Source organism: Trematomus bernacchii, unplaced genomic scaffold (assembly GCF_902827165.1).
Source record: "Trematomus bernacchii unplaced genomic scaffold, fTreBer1.1, whole genome shotgun sequence".
NCBI classification, from domain to species: domain Eukaryota; kingdom Metazoa; phylum Chordata; class Actinopteri; order Perciformes; family Nototheniidae; genus Trematomus; species Trematomus bernacchii.
The window spans coordinates 17,891,197-17,912,573 of NW_022987973.1; the positions used below are offsets into that span (position 1 = coordinate 17,891,197).

The following is a 21,377-nucleotide window of genomic DNA, read 5'->3' on the forward strand; positions in this document are numbered from 1 at the left end:
ACTTTATTTTGACCATTTCAGAACTGTTCAGTGTTTTTACTTGTAGTACTGTATATTCTTAAAATAAAAAAGCTTTCTTTCTCTGATATGCTGCCTATAGTGTTTGTTCTATACTGTGCTTTATAGCCTGGTATTGACTTCAGTTATCCAGTGTTCGTGATCAGTTGTGCAAAACTTTTCGCTTTATTCCCATGTCTGTTGCATATAATTAGTGGATGAATGTATGTGTTCTGTTGATAGTTTATAGACTTTCTACTGTTCTCAACAGTTTTTCACTTTAATTGGATCGTCCTAACACATGCCTACAAACGCTTAGTGGAGAATGCCTACTAAAAGTATACTGATTGTCAACTCTAGATTAGTTGACGATCAACAGATAGTCAACTAAACTTTAGTTGCTTATCTGTTGATCGTCAACTAATGCTTAATGTCATCTTTAGTTGACATCTTGACTCTCAACAGATTATCAACAGATGTCGACATGACCCTGTTGACTTTCAACTGACATATTGATTTTGAGTAGTTGATTGTCAATTTTGAAGATGTTGACACAATCTACAGATAGTAAGGTTGAATATTGGTTAATAACCTGTTGCAAAAAACATGTTACTTGTCTGTTTGAACGGTGCTGTTGAACGTCAACTGATACATGTCAACTGATGCACTGTTGACATGCTACTGAATGTACTTATAGAGTGTCAACAGATGGAATAACAGATCAAAATAAAGTGTTACCATATTTATTAGTTTACTATTATTAATAGTAATGGTGCCATTATTCTGAATTGCGGTGTATCTTTAATGTCTCAAATGTTGTCACATTCTTGTATTAATATACAGAATGATTGTAATGTATATTTTGTGTCAAAGAATAAACAGAATAATAATAAAACCACTCTGACTGCATCTCCTTCATCCCTCAACACCCAAAGAGTGTAACCTGGTGCAGGGTTTCATATTTAAAGTGCTGCTGTGCAAGATGTCTCATGAAGAAGAAAAACCCACCTGTGGCTCCCGCAGGATCGATGACATCCACCTGGATCCATCTTCTTCTTATTTATAGACACATGCATGTTCCAGCATCTGTACGACCTATGGTGTAAATGTTTTATCTTTTTAATTTACACACGACATCTATTGCACGTCTGTCCGTCTGGAGAGGGATCCTCTATTTTATTATATTATTATATATTTATTTTGTCTTATGTAATTGTTTAATATATTGTATTTTATTTTTATTATCATACCTTTCTTACCTCCTTGTGTCCCTTGAACTGTTATATTGTTCCTTTATGTTGCATGTCTGCAAACAGTTTTATTTTTGTTAATTTCAGAAGTTTAACCTCAGCTGTAAAAAGTCAATTGTTAACTGTTTTGCCAAAATAAAGATACTGAGAATGTTTCTTTTTCAGTTATTTTATTGACAAAAACATGACACAAGAAAAGCCATAACCCAACACCAGAATCACACTGACCTGAACACAAGATTATACGAGTGATCCCTGATAAACTCAAACACATGAATATATCAGCAGGCCTACTGACCAAACATTAAAGGAACATATTTCTGGGTAATTCCTCCAGTTCTCTCTTTAATGGTTAACCTGGCTAACAACCATCTGAGAAGCCTTCACTGGAAACTATTTGGGAGAAAGGAACAGACACTTAGCAGGAAGGTCTGCATAGTTAAACAAATAAATCGAATTCATCATCATCATCATCATCATCATCTTCAACATCATCATCTATCTCTGTTGTTCTACAGTCACAGAGACCTTCACTGGTAACACCTTAAGTGTGTGTTTATACCAATTGCAAATGTATGGAAACATTCTCTCAGTGAAAGTGTGCGTGAAGGTGTGTATGTGTGTGTTAGTCTCAGGATCAGAGAACGACAGCTTTCCTCTGTTCCAGTCCAGATTCACTCTGACCCTCTGGAGCTTCTTCTGCAGGCAGAGACGAGTGTCTGGACCTGATGGTGACAATGCTGAGTACCATTCATAATACTCTATTGCCCATAATCCAGGCCGTATGTTTCCCTTCCTCTGGACAGACTCTGCTGACACACCCAGTTGCCAGCTTGCATTCTCTCCAACCTGGACATCCCAGCTGTGAGTCCCTGAGTTAAAGCCCTCAGAGCCCAGGACAGAGTTGTAACCATTAAGCCTCTCTGGATTATCAGGAAGTTCCTGTCTCTCTCCTCCTCTCACACTGGTCAGATCTTCAGACAGGATGAGTTCTGGATCAGCAGTGTTTGGGTCCAGGATGAGAGGAGAGTACGACACCATGTCCTTCATCTTGCTCCAGATGTTGAATCTGAGGTTGCCCAGGTGTTTGGCCTGGTCTATCAGAGCTCCTGAGGGCAGCTGTGGATCCTCCAGCAGGGGGCGCTGCAGCCTCTCCACTGCAGCCTTGTAGTTGTGCAGGAAGGAGACGTCTTCAGCTCTCAGCTCCTCCTCTGTGGCTCTGACTGTGTGTGAAAGAGCTGCTATCTCTCTGCTCACATCCTCCATCTTCTCCTCCATCGTCTTCTTCTTCTGCTCCTCTTCCTCCCTCAGTGCAGCCATCCTGGCCTCCTCTTCCTCTTCTAGAAACTGGTGAAGCTTCTTAAACTGCTCCTTAATCTGCGTCTCTGTGCGTCGGGCCTGGACCTTCAGGTGTCCTGCTGTTTGATCACACTTCACTTTAATTCGTTCAAAAGTCTCTAACTTCTTCTTTAAGGGCTGCAGAGTTTTCTGAAGCTTCTTCTTGTGTTGTCGTGCAGCTTCATCGATGGGTCTGAAACTGTGTTTTTTGTGTATTTTTGAATCTCTGCAGACGACACACACTGGCTGCTGATGGTCCAGACAGAAGAGTTTGAATTTCTCAGAGTGCAGACTGCAGAGAGCCTCTGAAGATCTATGACCTCTCTCCTGTAGGAAACTCTCACACAGGTTCTTTAAAGCAAAGTTAGGAGGAAGTATGTCCCTTGAATGTCTTCTCTTACAAAGTGGACACTCTTTGATGACTTTCTCCGTCCACCAGTTCTGCACACAGTCTCTACAGAAGCTGTGGCTGCATGACAGGACCACAGGATCTTTAAAGATGTCATGGCAGACAGTACAGCAGAAATCTTCCTCTAATCTGGAAGCCATGTTGTCTGTGAGTGACGCAGTAAACTCAGCAGCAGCCGCTCCCTGTTCCCCGAGACTTACTTTCACTTTGAGTCTTTATTCTGGTAAAACTCTCTGTGTGTGGATTCAGCAGCTGCTTGAAGTGGAAGGTATTCCAGCATTCCCTCCTGTGGAAGTCCTCTCTCAGGGGAAGAGTTGTTTTTGGTTTGTGTGTGTGTGTGTGTGTGTGTGTGTGTGTGTGTGTGTGTGTGTGTGTGTGTGCATGTGTATGTGTGTGTGTCGTCTCAGCGAGGCAGAAAAACAGCCAGTTTCCTGGTCACATGTGAGTCAGGTGATAGGTGGAGCTTCATCCACATCCTCATTCATTCATCCTGTACACTGCTTCTGTCTCTGTTTTCTTTGTCATGCTTCTTCAATAATTATGTTTGAAATGTTTTTTAAATATGTCTGAAAATACACTTTACAGTACCTCAACTCCAACATAGTACAAACAAAGATAAATCTGCCTTACTTCTACTTTTACTCAAGTAAGATCAGAGTGCTTCTACTTTTACTTAAGTACAAGATCTAAGTACTTCTACTTTTACTTAAGTAGAAGATCTGAGTAGGCTACTTCTACTTTTATTCAAGTACAAGATCTAAGTACTTCTACTTTTACTCAAGTACTTCTTCCCCTTCTGAGTACTTTGTCTGTACAGCACGATGTATGAATTCATTTGGGAATTAAATGTGTTAAAGATGATGGTATTTCCGTCAAATAATATGTATTTAAACACACAATAAAAAGGGATTTAAATAGATTGTATGACGCGAGACATAACAACCTTAGAAATACTATCAGTGTACCAGTGTTTACATGTTTGTACACATAAAGCCAAGTACATTCTTTACACTGTTTAATACATATATATCTTTATTCACATCAGTTCAGAGTTACTTTAAGTATCTCCAGAGTCTTGCATCACCACACATCATCATAGATCAAAGGCACCTGATTTTGCAGCTTATTTGTGGAATTACATTATTTTTCTTAAATAATGATGATGTAATTAAACAGACAATAAACACAAAGCACCTGCTACTGCAAGAAAACACAAGAAAGCACAAACAGATGGATCATTGATCAGTCTGGAGTGCGATAATGACAACAGCAACATGATGAAGCTAACATATCAGTAATAAAGTTTATTCAAGTAATATTTCCTCTCTGATACATACATTCAACTTAATTTAAACTCCATGGAGCTGCTCTGCGTGTTTTAACAGATGATTCTGACACGACACATTAAATATAGGTGGATTATTAAATAAAAGGATGCATTTTTAAACCTCTTTGTACTCATTTTGCTCCATTTCTTAACAGTGTTGTGTCTATTTGTCCGTGGTTATGTGTCTTTGTGTTCATTTCCTATCTCATTAACCGTCTGATTGTGACAATTTTGCACCTCTTGGAGCGGTCTAGTGTCTATTTGTCTGTATTTTTGTGTCTTTGTGTTCATTTTGTTTCACTTTTTTAGTCATTTAAGCCCCGGCCACACAAGGACGATAACGGTCGTATCTGCACGGTCCCCTCGTCCCTTGGAAGAGGCGGAGAGGTGTGTGTTTTTCATCTGCTGGTGGACTACCGGAGAGTAGGAGCAAACGCTTGCCTCGGGGAGGGAGAAAAAGAGCCAGCCACAGCGGAGAATAAACAGAAGGGCAACCATGGCAACATGCGCGGGAAGTCTTCTTCGCTGCTTTTGTGGCAGGACTACAGCGCCACTTACAGGCCTGGCATATGTACTACAGCGTCTCCAGCGCTTTCGAGCAGTCTCGTGTGAACGGACACGTTTCTGGTGCCTGTTGCGTGTGGACGGAAGACTTTTTTGATAATGATTGCGGTCCGTTTGCGTTATCATCCTCGTGTGGCCGGGGCTTTAGTAGTTGGCTCCTTGATTACCCAGTTTTGCTCTCTACCTGATTTAAAAGCACCCTTTCCCTCTCCATAAATGATCACCCCTCCCCCCTCCTTTACACTAACACTAAGAAAGTAGATCACAACACTCCTGTTCTGAAGTCTTTACACTGGCTTCCTGTGTGTCAAATAATTGATTTCTAAATACTGCTGCTGGTTTATAAAGCTTTGAATGGTTTAGGCCCAAAATACATTTCTGACCTGCTGCTAAATGATGAACCATCCAGAACTCTCAGGTCTTCTGGGACTGGTCAGCTTTCTGTCCCCAGAGTCAGAACTAAACATGGAGAAGTTCAGTTATGTTGATTTGTGTTGGTTCTCTCGCGCCCAGGAGGAAGTTAAAATAAGAGACAATGGAGTCTCTGAAAAGGTTCAAATTGGATACTTTAATTAAGTAGCGTGGTAATGAAACAAACAGAGAGGTATTGAGGACAACAGCTGTTGTCTCGATGTTGCGCCGAAGAAGAGACTGAGATGACGTTGTCCCCAGTCTGTGGGTGTTTCTCAATCGCGAGTAAATCTGCTGCAGAGCCACTATTTCAAGCATACTACGTCATCGAGTGCCGCCGAAGTACTGTTCCAATCTCCAGCATACTTGGAAATCTACCGAGCCCGGCGTACTTCGTTAGGAGAAATTTCGAGGCTGCACATGTGTAGACTCCGCGGTCTTAAAATCCCCACAATGCTTTGCGCACGGACCAATTTCCCCAAATCTGTGGCGGAAAATGTAAGGCGGGGCCTCTCATATGACGCACACTTGCACACTTGCTAGCGTGTTCCACTCTTCGTTTTCCGAATGCCAGGAAGTATTCTTGCCTCGCTTCTGAAGCAAGAAGCTCGGCAGACATGTGCTACCACAACACACTCTCACTCCCTAAGCGTCCAGGAGCGACGCTTGGTCAGGGTCCCGTGGCGTCCAGTTGTGACGCGCCGAGACTCCTTCAGCTTCATAAACGGACGCAAAGAGCTTTCAACTGATTGCAATGTATTCCCATCGGCGTCGGTATTTGACGCTTAGGGAAGCACGGCATTCGTTTGTGTCGGAGGCTGTTAAAGGCAATGTGAGCGTCCATTCCCATTGGATAACGGAGAATTGTACACCCGGAAGTAAGTATTCCCCTTACTGTCGATTGATTTGACAGTGATATCTCCACTACTCATCAGCTCAAAAACACCAGATTATCCTTGTTAATTCAACGACATTGATAGGTTTTAGTGTGTGTACAATGCTTTTGTCACGTTTTCCCCTTCAATTCTGAGAAACAAGTAGTTTTCTATGAGTTTTGGATGGCCGAAGACATGACATTACCCACAATCCTCTGTAGCAACCATAGACTGTATACAACAATTAAATAATACATTATTCCGAGTGTGCTTGCTTTTCTCTTTGAAAGTCATCACATAACGGCATTGTAATACACGTTTCGGCTGCATTAAATATGACATATCTGCCGTAGTTAACTCTATTTATAGAGCTCTGATGACAAGACTTCTAGACAAACAGAAACTGCCGCCAAAACTGAAAACTTGACGTGGATCTTAAATATATAAGCAATTAAACAACATCTTACATTTCTTTTCACACAATACGTCTCCTTGCAGTATCAACACTAATTCGGCTGACTTTTGTATTTGATCCAATTGGTAGATAGGCTGTATTTACACCATAACGGTGCACAGCTGATAGAAAGGGACACCTACTGGTTAAAGCACGTTATTGCATTTTATAATTGTATTATTAGATATTAATAGGATCCCTATAAAGTATATTCTTTACTCATCGTTATTCTCTACTAATAGTTAATTAAAGACTGTATATAATGACTATTTTGCACATCCCATTCAATATTTCAAGATTTTCTAAGGTTTATTGACATTAAAGACTGTATATAATGACTATTTTGCACATCCCTTTCAAGATTTCAAGATTTTCTAAGGTTTATTGACATATCATATTATACATATTATGCAATGAATGAAAAACTTGGGTCGCAGGTTCCTCAACAGTGCATTACAAGACATCTATCAATATGTGTGTACCTCCACCATTACATTGTCATATTCTGCACATTTCTTATTCTATCTACATACATCTTATAAGAGTATAATACATATGTATAATTTCAGTTAAAATAAGTGCTTAAACATAGTTAACATGTCAGGAAAGCAATATATTAGACCAGTGACGTGCGGTGAGGTTCATGGCTGGTGAGGCACTGACTCACTGAGTCAGATTTACAAATATTATATTTTGACCTTAATCGAAATATTCGGTTATTTTCAAAAGCTTTTTTAGTCTGATGCTTCGATTCATTTTAAACAGACCGTTCAACAAAAGGATACCCAAAATCGAAATATTGGATTGTTCTTTCTTAGTAAGATCCCATTTTCATTACAAATGTGGTCTTACCTTGACTTGAAGATGAAGTCCATGCTATCCTTCTGGACAACAATCTCTATTACTTTTTTGTAAAAGTCCTCCTTATCTTCCTGTAGTTTCAAAAGTCTAGTTTGTTGTTTACGTCTACCGTCTCTGCGTAGAATTACAGTGCGCCCCCTTCAGTGCGGCAGTGGTTATGGCTGCCTCCCCTGGTGCTTTTTTCATTGCCGTTGTATGATGAGACCAGCGAGCCTAAATATCATATATACCTGAAATAAGTTATTTAGAGACTATGGATGGCGAGGATAAATGTAATAAAGGGATCTACAAACATTACATGTGTGACCAATAGTGAGATGGTAACAGGCATGCGCTTAGGGCCCGCTTTCCAGCCAGTTTCTGTGGGGTGACGCATACTGAGGTGAGGCAGAGCTCATCTGTGCCTCACCTCACCCCACAGTAACTGGCTTGAACGCACTCACAAAATAAGTGCCCGCGCTAAATTAGTGCCCGTGCTCCCAGCAAGTTACTGTGGGCTTACGAGAGGCAGCGCTCGTCCCTCCCTGCCTCACTTCTCATTGCTCCCGTAGCGGAGCTCTGCAAATTTGCTGATTTTTACTATAAAAAGCGATTGGAATCATACATAAATCACACTTACAACACAGATCAGTGGAGACATTTTATTATTATTACTATTTAGTTTTTCTTTATAATTAGTTGTTTTTCCGTTACATTGGAGTATGACAGGTGAGGCTCTGACTCCCCTGCCTCCCCTGACTGCACGTCGCTGTATTAGACGTTAAGTACTTCGTCAGGCTTAATATTTATCTGTAGATACAAATTTCACTCTGTGTGCTGTGTGCTCTGCATGTGTGACCATCAAAGAGGGTTTCATCCCTCCATATTCATCTTCTATACCCCCAAAGCTTTTTTCTTATTCAAAAGAAGACCTTAACCTAAAGTATTCTTTAATGTTTAAATAAAGCCTTATTAGTTTGTCTGTTTTGCACATCCTCCTATTAATATCTAATAATACAATTATTTTCTATCAGCTGTGCACCGTTATGGCGTAAATACAGCCTATCTACCAATTGGATCAAATATAAAAGTCAGCCGAATTAGTGTTGATACTGCAAGGAGACGTATTGTGTGAAAAGAAATGTAAGATGTTGTTTAATTGCTTATATATTTAAGATCCACGTCAAGTTTTCAGCTTTGGCGGCAGTTCCTGTTTGTCTAGAAGTCTTGTCATCAGGGCAGAGTTAACTACGGCAGATATGTCATATTTAATGCAGCCGAAATGTGTATTACAATGCCGTTATGTGATGACTTTCAAAGAGAAAAGCAAGCACACTCGTAATAATGTATTATTTAATTGTTTTATACAGTCTATGGTTGCTACAGAGGATTGTGGGTAATGTCATGTCTTCGGCCATCCAAAACACATAGAAAACGACTTGTTTCTCAGAATTGTTGTGGTTGGGCGGTGGTGGCGAAGTCCATAGGGACTTGGCTTGGCAACTTGAAGGTCACCAGTTCGAGTCCCGGCAAGACCAAGTGCTACCGAGGTGTCCCTGAGCAAGGCACCGTTCCCTACACTGCTCCCCGGGCGTTGGACACAATGGCAGCCCACTGCTCCTAACACTAGGATGGGTCAAATGCAGAGGAACAATTTCGTTACATAGTACCTGTACTGTGAAATGACAAAAATAGCAATTTATTATTTTATTTATTTATTTGAAGGGGAAAACGTGACAAAAGCATTGTACACACACTAAAACCTATCAATGTCGTTTAATTAACAAGGATAATCTGGTGTTTTTGAAGAGAAAAGCAAGCACACTCGGAATAATGTATTATTTAATTTTTGTATACAGTCTATGGTTGCTCCAGAGGATTGTGGGTAATGTAATGTCTTCGGCCATCCAAAACTCATAGAAAACGACTTGTTTCTCAGAATTGAAGGGGAAAACGTGACAAAAGCATTGTACACACACTAAAACCTATCAATGTCGTTTAATTAACAAGGATAATCTGGTGTTTTTGAGTTGATGAGTAGTGGAGATATGTCAAATCAATCGACAGTAAGGGGAATACTTACTTCCGGGTGTACAATTCTCCGTTATCCAATGGGAATGGATGCTCAGATTGCCTTTAACAGCCTCCGACACAAACGAATGCCGTGCTTCCCTAAGCGTCAAATACCGACGCCGATGGGAATACATTGCAATCAGTTGAAAGCTCTTTGCGTCCGTTTATGAAGTTGAAGGAGCCTCGGCACGTCACAACTGGACGCCACGGGACCCTGACCAAGCGTCGCTCCTGGACGCTTAGGGAGTGAGAGTGTGTTGGCTACCAAGCAAGCGTACTCGCGATTGAGAAACACCCTGAATCTATTTCTTGGCTCCTCCTTTCAATGGCGGCTGTGACGTAGGGGGTCCTCCCACCTCTTCTTCTGTGTCCGATATCGCGTAAAACAGAGGATTTAGACGTTGTGTGTTCATTGTATAACTTCACACGCCTTTTCTCCTCATACACTCATTCATGACTTTTTATATAATGCATTTTAACGGCTGTAATCGTTGTTAACGTAAAAACGGAAGTGACGTCACTGTTGACAACGGCAACGCCTTTCAATACAGCTTTTCAAAGTAAACTTAACCGGAAATGTTTTCAGAATAAAACCGTTTTAAGCTTACTGTGTGTTTAAGCTATAAATTACGTCATTCAATATTGATTTTAATTTCTTACAATCCCTCCTTAAATACCGGTATGTAAATAATACTGAAATCAATGAGTTCTTCATCTGAACTTTGCATGGTACATAACTCATATCAAAACATACAATCAAAAATGGAATGGTTCAATAACCATCATCAAAAATACAAAAAATACGTTGGTTGGTCTTCAAACATAAAAGTTTTTCTTTGTGCATAACTTCTAGTTTTAACATTCAATATCACTCTTCAAAATAGCAGCAATTAGCTTGGTATTAGAACATTTCTTACTCCCTCCTTTCACAGAAATCGTTCCTATACTGCATCCAGTGTTAAGGCACTTGTTTTTACAAAGTATAAAAGAAACGAACCATTCGAGAATAGCAACAATAATAACAGAATACACTATTAGAATGGTGAAACATAAAGTGAAATGAATTTACTCTATATTATAATTTTGTAACATAGTTCATCATTCAAATGATTTCATATTTGAAGAATTTCATAATTTGGACATCCTTTGGACAATATCATCATTTAAACCAGGTTCCGCAAATGGGAGTGGGTCATCTTGTTCTGCTAGCATTTGTAACTGTTTCCTCATGAGTAGGCCTGTCACGATAATTAATTTTGTTGGACGATACATTTTCCTGGAAATTATTGCGATAAACGATAATATTGTCGGCACTGTTGTAAGACCATTTTAGACCACTGACATAATGATAATATATAATAATAATTCAAGTACATCCTTTCAAACATAACTTTTTATTGAACATTCAACATTGCAAATGAAATGTGAAATAATATTAAAATATATAAATTATATATAATAAATAAAACAAATTAATACAATTATAATAAATAAATTAAATCAAACACAACCAAAACAATAAATTAAATAGACTCAGGATGGAAAACAGCTCTCTCTCTCGCTATCTATCTATATATATATAAATGAATAAATAAATATGAGCACACATTGTCTCACAAGCAAAAAAAACCTCCTTAAAACAACAGTCAAGTGTACAGTCCACTGTCCATACAAAGACCCAGATGCCTCAACAGGCCATATCCAAATCTGTTTTTCAAGGATTTCGAGCAAGGAACACCAACATGTTTGCATTGTCGGGCAAATGCATCTTTGATTGTCAACTGTCGGGAAGGTGGGGGCTCTCCATCTCCAGCTGCCGCGTTTGCTACCAGCTGGGAAAACGGAATGGGGTGGTTGTGTTTTAGGTGTAGTTTAAAATGCGTGGTATTGCCTGCTTTTGTCGCTACCTTTTTTAAACAAATGCGACACACCGCCCGGCTCATTCAAGTCCGTAGGTTCGCCTCGTTGATTTGGCTTGAATCCAAAATACTGCCACACCGGAGAATCGAGATGTGTAGTTAGGTTTTGTAACCAATTCCATTTCACTTTAAAATTCCCCGCGAGTAAGTCACATGTTGTCTCCCGCTTGTCGTTATATTATTAATTTGGCTGCTACGCTGCTGCACGTGCACGCGGAGTGTCCTGACCTGGCTGTGTGTCAGCCCCGCCCCTCACAGCGCGCGTGGCCGGCAGCCACAGCGCGCCTGGCAGCCACAGCGCGCCTGGCAGCCACAGCGCGCCTGGCAGCCACAGCGCTCCTGGCTAAAATGCTGGTCACATCCTTATGTAAACGGCAATTTATCGAGCTCAGAAAAGTTATCGAGTCCATTTTTATTTATCGTACGATAAGTCAATTTATCGATTATCGCGACAGGCCTACTCTTGAGAAATGTACCCTATGTAATATGTTCTCTAGAAAGGGCCGTGGACCAGCCAGATCCAGGAAATGGTCCAGATAACCGTTTGTTTGTACCTGACTCTGTCCGCTCACAGGTTCTCCTATGGGCCCATGCTTCCCGCTTTGCCTGCCACCCGGGTGTGAATCAGACCCTATCGCTCCTGAGACGACACTTCTGGTGGCCTTCCATGGAAGCGGACTCTCGAGCCTTTGTGCTGGCCTGCACTGTTTGCGCCCGTAGCAAGTCTTCACACCAGGCTCCTATCGGTCTACTCCAGCCTCTCCCAGTCCCTAATCGTCCCTGGAGTCACATCGGCCTAGACTTTGCTACCGGCCTCCCGGTTTCACAGGGTAACTCAACCATTCTCACTATTGTCGATCGCTTTTCCAAAGCGGTTCATTTTGTGCCTCTTCCTAAACTCCCCACAGCCTCTGGAACTGCTGACCTCCTAGTCAATCATGTGGTCCGGCTTCATGGCATTCCAACAGACATTGTTTCCGACCGAGGGCCACAGTTCATATCTCAGGTATGGAAAGCATTCTGTCGAGCACTTGGAGCATCTGTCAGTCTCTCCTCAGGCTATCATCCTCAGACTAACGGGCAGGCTGAAAGAGCCAATCAGGACCTTGGTGCTGCACTTCGCTGTGTCACCTCCCGGAATCCCACCTCCTGGAGCTTACATCTGCCCTGGATTGAATACGCTCATAACTCACTGTCTAGTGCTGCCACCGGTATGTCCCCATTTGAATGTTCTCTTGGATATCAACCCCCTTTGTTCCCAGCCCAAGAGGACGAGATCGCAGTTCCCTCTGTCCAAGCCCATCTCCGTCGTTGTCGGAGGATCTGGAAGGATGCCCGCTCTGCCCTTCTCCGCTCCGCTGAACGCAATCGGCATATTGCAAACCGCTACTGGACCGCAGCTCCCCAGTTCCAACCAGGTCAGAAAGTTTGGCTTTCTTCTAAAAATATTTCTTTACAAGCTGAGTCTAAGAAGTTGAAACCACGCTTCATTGGTCCCTATGTGATCGAGCGCATAATCAATCCATCTGCTGTTAGACTCAAGCTGCCTCCCTCCATGAGAATTCACCCTACCTTTCATGTGTCCCAGTTGAAACCAGTGTTTTCCAGCCCTTTGTGCCCTCCAGCCATCTCCCCTCCACCTACCCTTGTTATTGATGACCACTCGGCCTACACGGTCCGACGGCTGTTGGACATTCGCCGCCGGGGCCGTGGGTACCAGTATCTGGTCGATTGGGAGGGTTATGGTCCTGAGGAGAGGAGCTGGGTGTCCCGCAAGCTCATTCTAGGTCCCTCTCTCATTTGGGACTTTCACAGAGACCACCCAGACAAGCCTGGTGGTTCGCCTGGAGGCTCCCGTTGAGGGGGGGGGTACTGTCACGGCCCCAACTGTGTCCCTGTGTTTCCCTGTTTGTTCCCCTGTGTGTGTGTGGAGGGGGTGTGGTTTCCCCTGCAAGCAGCAGCCTGATTGCACTCACCTGGCCGACCGACTCAGCTGTCCCTCATCAATCCAATCAGGACACAGCATATCTACTCCAGTCTCCCAGCAACTCACCGCCAGATTGTTTTCTACACGAGTGTGCGATCCCTCAGCCATCGGCCACCAGAGCTTCCAGCCAACCTGCCTGCTTCTTCCTTCACCATACCTGCCTGCCCTGTTCTCAGTCCAGCCTGAACTGCCTACCTCCACTCCGGACCTCCATAGTCTCCAAACCTGCCTGAGTCTCCGAACAATAAACCATTTAAACATCTTCAGTCATTGCTTGCGCCTGGGTCCTGTTTAAAACATAATCCTAACATTAGGAGGTTTGTGGCGCTTGTCTTTTAAACTCATAATCTGGTGTTGTGCGCTCCCTGTGAAGCTGCAAGTACGATTTAACACTAGAACCGCCAATCGGGTCAATTTGACCCAGAGCTGTTTTTTATTGCGTGTAACTTTTTTTCAATAAAATATTAAAGTCTTCCAGTCCGTGACTTTTCCTGAAAGTGTGTTATGTAGCACCCTATGTTGTTAAACATTGTCAATATGAAGTCAGATTGAAGAAATCGCCCAAAAAATTGCCATTTATACCTATTTCCACCCCTTTTCATATAAACATGACGTGTTGCTATAGCAACGCCTTTTGTCTACTGCGGTTCCTTATAGATTGAGAGATAGATTGAGAGAGAGAGAGATAGATGGATAGATATATTGATAGATAGTTATAGATAGAGAGAGAGAGAGAGATAGAGACAGTCTGTAGTGAAGGAGTGTGCTCCCGCTCACGGGAGACTGCTCGCGCTGCGCTCCGCAGCAAACAGCTGTGGGGCGAGTTGAAAGTACATTATGCTGTCGGCGTGTCTAAATAATGCTTCCGGGCCAGCGGGCCATTTATAATGTCGAGCCCTGAGAGTCCACAGATTATATTGGTATACGTTTCATCCCTGTGCGATCAAAACTCACTGTTCAATAAAAGAACATTTTACCTTGAAAATTAATGCATTCTAATAGCGGGTCAATTTGACCCAGGTGGCGGTTTTAGGTATAAAAAATCTCTGGCGGTTCTAGTGTTAAAACAACTGCAGGGTGGGTTGAGTGACCCCTTCTCCCTATCAGATATTGGTTGTCAAAAATATGCACCATTACAATGAGTGATCCAAGGCCCCGCATGTTTTCCTCCCAATTATATTGCTTTTTCCAAAATTAAATTTGCAATCGCTCTTTGCCCAGTGTCTTTTTAAAACTCTACATCTTGGACGACAAACAAATGTTATTTCCACCTTAAAAATTCTCCTATGGTAATAACTATGCTACAATGGTGAAATCAATACTTTGGATTGGAATACTATATTTGGCTTGGTACTAGCTTTTCCTTTAACATTATCCATACAAATAAAGATTTGTCTGATCTTATAGAGTGGTTACTAAAACTATCCCTTTAAACTATAGATCAATATTGTAACAAATTAAATCTCTACCAAATTCGCACATGAATAAGAATCTCTTAGAGAATAATTTGTTTACATGATGAAAAGATTGAAGAATATGTTCTACTCTGTACTCCTAAGTCCAAAACACACACTGCTTAAAGTGTAGTGAATATTTCCATCATGTCTGCTCCTTTATCCCACAGTACCCTCAGTGTGTTTTAGGATTATTTCCTCATTTTACTTTAATAGTTTCCTCTTTACTACTATTTTAATTGACCAATTGATTAATTCATGGTTAATAAATCTTTTTGTCTTTACTTTTTTATCAAGTCAATTCAAGTTCTTTAAATGTGGTCCCTTTTATGTGCGTTTGTGAATAAGTGTGTTTATGTGTAAACTCACTCATTCCCGTTTTCCTTTTCTCCTCCTCTGGTTGTCTCAAGCCACGACCCCCTCACATTCTGCTAGACCATGCCAACTCCTCTGATTCTGTCTTCTCCTCTGGTTCTGTCTTCTCCTCAGGTTCTGTCTTCTCCTCAGTCCATCAGCTCTTGAATCCTTCTGCTGTAAATCTTTTCGGTGACCCAACTGCTTTGCATTTCATCTCCTCCTTTACAGTCTCTTCACTGTTTTATGGAGGGCGTATTCCGCTCTCATGTCCCACACTCTGCTCTTGTGCCAAATCTCGTGGCTCAGCTTGGAACTTCATGCCCTGTCTGAGGGACTGATGAGAGTATACCTCTTTATGTCAGCATGCTGTTTGGTTCTGGATGCCTCAGGTGGAGATGGTTCTGGATGCAGTCTTGTTGTTGTTGGTTCAGCTCTGGTTCTCTGTTTGTTCGATGGAGGAGTCTCCTGTGGTGAGGTATTTTGTCTGCTTGGAGGATAGGGGTCGTAGCAGTCTGACAGGCAGAGAGAGAGTCCAGGTCTCGGGACGCATTACCTATAGAAAATTCTAGCACACTGAGGTAAAAATAAATCCAACCTTTTCCACTCTATTTTTCTAATCATACTATCTGTCTTAGTTGTTAAATGCCATCTAAACACAATTAATGTCTACTAATAATCTTACAAAAATTCCTAAACATTGTCTTCACCCCCACTGTAACATGTTTACTCCAAATAACTCTTTCAGGAAACCATTTTCTTCTATAAATTGAAATACCTACATGTTTCAAGCATCACATATTTCACACACTATAAAAGAACGTCCCCATATATTCTCCAATTTTTTAAGTCTCACTGTTATTTAGAACATTAGTAACTTTTGTGACTGGATATATCTGTGCAATGTCGCCACAATCTGCTGGGGAATTTTGTTCATATGGTGCGTTCACACCGGAGTACTTTTCCCACAATAGTTCATCAGAACTACGATATATTTGCGTTCACACCAAAAATCCCCAGGAACTAAATTAGTTAATCAGAACCATTTTTACCCGCTTTTCAGTCCCTTCAGAGAGCAGGGACTTTCGTGGGAGAAAAAGGTTCATATGTCTGATTGGCTGGGCGGAATGCAAACCACGCCCCGTAAAACTCTGAAAAAGTTTTGGGAGCCGCCATTGTATTTGCTCGCATTACAAACTAACGCAGCGCACCAACGAAGAGATTACTTTTGTGAAAGCAGTTATTATGGCAACACTAAATAAATCATCGGAGCGGTGGAGTGATTTACTCGGAGGACGTGATCCAGAAGCTTCTACTGAAGGCAGTTTCCGTTGTTCGACCTGGGAACCGTCCACATCGCAAAGTCATGCCGGAACGACGACGAAGGTAAAATAAACTACATGCACTGCACTGTTTTAATCTGCACAATACTGGTCTCAGATGTACTTTTATTTGCTCAGTAGATCGAGCTAGCCATGCAGGCTAACACTGTTAGCAGGCTGACTCCAAGCCGGCTAACAACATCTAGCTAGCTAGCTATTCTCAGCCGCTATGAAAACGTTTTGACTTGTATAATTTAATAAGTGTGCAATGTTCTGTAATTTGCTTCACCAACTCATGGCACTAATCGTGTGTTTCAGGCGAGGTGTTTCTCTCTGGATTGGAAACTAGTGAGCTTTCCCCTCCGGGATGAAACGATATATCGTTAGCAATTAGCATGCTAGCTGGACATAATGCTACCTCTGTGGCTACACTGAATGAATAGAGGTAAACGTACATTGTAGTTGCTATAATTTCATGTGTCATTTGCAACATTCATTCTACATGTTAATGGTAAAAGCTTAAACAGTTGATTACCTGCATGCCACAAAGACTGATGTTCTAATATTTTGCACATTTAAGTAAAAATGTAATTGAAATTCAATTTATTTTTCCTTTTTTTTATTGATTGTTATAATTTTACTCGGCCATGTTATGTTAGATGTCAATCCACTTACACTGTAACTACTCTGGCCTTGAAAGAAGGTTACGCATCAAACTGATGTCCACTAATCCTTATAAAACAAAGTTCAAGCATACATTAACCTGTTACGCACCGCCCCCCCGGTACCGGGCGGATAAACGCGTCATTTGCAGGAAACAACGTCTAAGGAATCTTAATATTTAATAAACTATGAATGTTTTATATCCATGTAACGGGAAGAAACTCAGCTAACTGATCTTTTTAATTTTTTTTCCCAAAAAAACCCCACAATGCTAACACTCAGCCTCTGAATTAGCCACGAGCGAAAAAATGCTAACCTATCACTGCACCTAAACTCACTCATAACTCCCTTATTACTTATCCTAGCACAGCCAACCCATCGATTAGCATCGCCTAGAGACACAGAATCTGTGGGTGCCCACCTCAACACTCAGTGATAAACATTTGCGACTCTATAAACGAAAACGTACATCAAAACATGTGGCGCTAGGTAGCTACAAACGCTAACATGGCTTACCTTGGTCAAAATTGGTCTTCAATGGCATTAAAACGAAAAAAAACGATGCTGCAGTTAATCCATAGGTTAATCCAATGTGTCTGTGTCCTCTTTGAAATAATTTCTGATAATCCATAAACCATAAAACTGCTTTTTTCGTTTCCAGATGTCAGAGCGAGAGATCGCTTCACTCTGGTGCAAACCTGCATGCGCGAAGCCCCCACAGTTTGTTTTCACAACGAGTGTGTGTGGGGGACTCCCCCTTCGATTATATTGGCTCTAACGGTCAGAAAGAGGTGTCAACCATCAAAATCGACCAATGGGTTCCAGAGATATGAAAAAAAAAACATTTTCACCCAACTCACCTCAGAGGTGGGGTGTTTTTGGCTAAACCTCTCTAAAAAGGTCAAATGTCACTTGTTTTGCATCAATCTTGATACAGGGTACTTATTATATGTTGTACTTTGGATTCCTAAAGCTTTTAGTCTACTAACCCATCATCCAAGGGTAGTGTTCACTATAAGTACAAAATAATTTTTGGACGGACACTATCATTTACAGTTTTTTACTATGTAAAATCTGAATTTTCTTTAAAATAAAAAATATCTATATTGATTCTGACTTATCTACATCCAACTCACAGGCTTATCATTACTTTGAGAAAAAAGATTATTAATTTAACCCTTTTAGAAGGGAAGATATGGTCATTTGTTCTGGGAATGTCATTTTCGAGCCTGAGACCTGAAAAACAGGCTCAGAGCTGAACAGGTTAAGCACAGAACAATAAATAAGGGCACTTTGATATTTATTTTTTATTTGATATTATTTGATCCTATCTTATCTTCTACTTTATGACAGCTTCCTTGACACCATCATGGCGATGGAGGACCGCCGTGCCATGGTCAGCAAGGAGAATGAGGACCTGCGTGCCAAGGAGATGCACAACGAACGGCTGCTGCATTCACACAAGGCCGAGGAATCGGACGACCAGCTGCTCATGGTGATGCCGCGCCATGCTGACTCGGCGGCGCGCCAGGTGGAGCAACAAAATACCTTTCAGGCTGGGCTTCTGCAGTGCTAAGCGAGCTGATTAAATCCAACAGGCCTTCAATAAAAAAATTAAGAAAAACTTGTCGTCGTTGATAAACTGTACAATGACTTGTTGGGAGGTGTGTGGTGCAGTGGAATGGTGCGTTGGTGTTCGGATCAGGGGAGCACAGGTTCAAACCCCACTGCAGTCAGCATGTCGTTGTGTCCCTGGGCAAGACACTTCACCCCAAATTGCCTACACCTGGGACAGTTAATTTTGTATTATTGTGATTATATATATGCCACTGTTATTAATACTGACATTTCACTTTGCACTAAGGTGTGTCTGCTGCTGAGCCTACCTATTATTGTTATTATATATATATATTGTTTTGATACTACTGACACTTTCTTTTATATTGAAAATGTTAACTTCTATTTACATTAAAACGTTTAACTTGTATTTACATGCATACGACACACCTGGGACAGCGTGATGCCGTTATTGATATTGTCTTGAGTGTGCAATAAAAGATAACCTACATGGCGATCAAACAGATCCTGTATCTTGCTTATTTCTCCTCTGACACTTTATCTTTACAGTGACCTGTGTAGCATCCTATACATCACATGTAAGTGATTATTCTGATACCATCATGTTTCATCGGTTATAAACTGGTGAAGTTTTATTTATTGTGTCCCACCCCAAATATGTGGCTTTGAAAAAGATAATTTCATTGTATTTCAAACTGGCGTCCATCAACACAAGCACTATTTATTTATAGAAAGAGAAATGGTTAGGTTTGTGATTACCAGTGTTGTCAGTTCAATATTTTAATTAATTATAGTAAGGGAACATCTTAGGAGTTAGTGTAGTGAGTTTCAGAGCAGTGTAATAATTATTTGACCTAAAACTAAATGTTTTTATGAATATCCTCTGAGGAGGACATGGGGATTTGCTAACTTTTTATTTCCCCCATTTTACACGACACAAATGGAGGCCACTATGGGCCAAAACTAACACGTAGGTTTCTGTAGGGTTCATGGCAGACGGATGCAGTTGCTCTCAGGAGGATATATAATAAAGGTGTGTTAACTGCTGAGCCTATTTACTGTGCATACGACACACAGTTTATTCATTTCACACAGGTTACGCAATCCATAGCGCGTGCATGTCGTCGTCCAATCCTTTTGTCAATCCTTCTTAACCGCCTTTGCTTCCGAATCAGCATTGCTATTGCATTTGACTGGTCGACGATCTGTATTTGTGTTTGCTTAAATAACTCAGACGAAGCTCATGTCTGAGGTCGGAAGGTAAACAGATGCCTCATATACAGCAGGTGGGCGTGGCAGTATACGCGGGAGGTTTTTCTTCTTCTTCTTCTTCTCTCGGTTTTTTGGCGGATTGCAACTTTAAGGTGCATACCGCCACCTACTGTACTCGCCGTGAAGTTGTTTGCGGCCTGCCAGTAAACCCAAAGCAGAAGAAGAAGAAGTGACGTCAGCGGCTTAATTTGCCTAATCCACCCCCAGGAACTCATTTAGGTGTGAACGCGATCTGCTTTAGATCATCAGAACTAAAAGAGTTCTCATGAACTGAGTTCTCATGAACTATTGTGGGAAAAGTACTTGGTGTGAACGCGCCTATAGAGTTTGTACATACACAGCTGTCCTCGTGGGTTAGTACCCTGTTTCTACTGCAATAACTTTTATAATAATTGTGCTCAGATAGGTCACCAGTCGGTTGTCCATAGACTTAACAGGGGGTGTTTCTGGTACAGACTAAAACATGGATCCAGTGTATTTGGAGATTCCCCTAATTTGTAAATCCCCATCACTTAAATATCCCGATCACTTAAACCCATCTCATCAAGATCTGCATATAGGGGGGGTGAATCATCTTGATTATAACCGCCTCACCTTTGGGAACGAGTATTTCTAACTCCTCCTCTTGTTGCTCAGCTGATCTTTTGGCTCTGGGGATAAGTGAAAGTCTCTGAAACACAGCTGGTGTTTTGTGACGGCCCGTCCACACGGCGGCGTGCGTTGAAGCTTCAACGCTTCTGCCAATTCACTTTGAATGGGGTGACGTCACGTTTCGCCAAACTACATTGTGGGAGCGAAGCGTAGATTTGCTCGCGTTCCATTGGACTTACAGCGACATTGTGTTTCATGGCGAGTGGTCTGTCGCCATGGCAACTGCATTTGATGACACCCCATAATACGCTTAGATGCGTTGATGGCTGCATCGTTACCAAACCTGTGAAGTTTTGGGCCGTTTGGAGCATTTTCACTGAAGTTATGAGAAAACCGTGTTTCATGGCGAGCATTGTGTTGCCATGGCAACAGCATTTGAAGAAACCCCATAATTGACGTAGAGCTGTTGAGGGCTGGACCGGTGATATACAAGCGTTGACGTAGAGTTGTTGAGGGCTGGACCGGTGATATACAAGCAAAGTTTGGGGGACGATCGGACCGTGTCCATTGGACTTACAGCGACATCGTGCTTCATGGCGAGTGGTCTGTCGCCATGGCAACGGCATTTGATGACACCCCATAATACGCTTAGATGCGTTGATGGCTGCATCGTTACCAAACCTGTCAATGTGACATCAT

At 41.7% G+C, this 21,377-nt stretch overlaps 1 protein-coding gene across 1 annotated transcript; it reads right to left on the minus strand.

Moving 5' to 3' along the window:
• Positions 1-1,406: 1,406 nt before the first annotated feature.
• LOC117471900 (E3 ubiquitin-protein ligase TRIM39-like) lies at positions 1,407-3,491 on the minus strand. The gene has a single exon (XM_034117160.1). The coding sequence runs from the start codon at positions 3,132-3,134 to the stop codon at positions 1,746-1,748; it is 1,389 nt and encodes a 462-aa protein (XP_033973051.1). The 5' UTR covers positions 3,135-3,491; the 3' UTR covers positions 1,407-1,745.
• Between the last annotated feature and the right edge of the window lie 17,886 nt (positions 3,492-21,377).

Bases quoted from the DNA above. Each gene is read 5' to 3' on its own strand.
- LOC117471900 (XM_034117160.1), bottom strand. From the start codon at position 3,134: ATGGCTTCCAGATTAGAGGAAGATTTCTGCTGTACTGTCTGCCATGAC.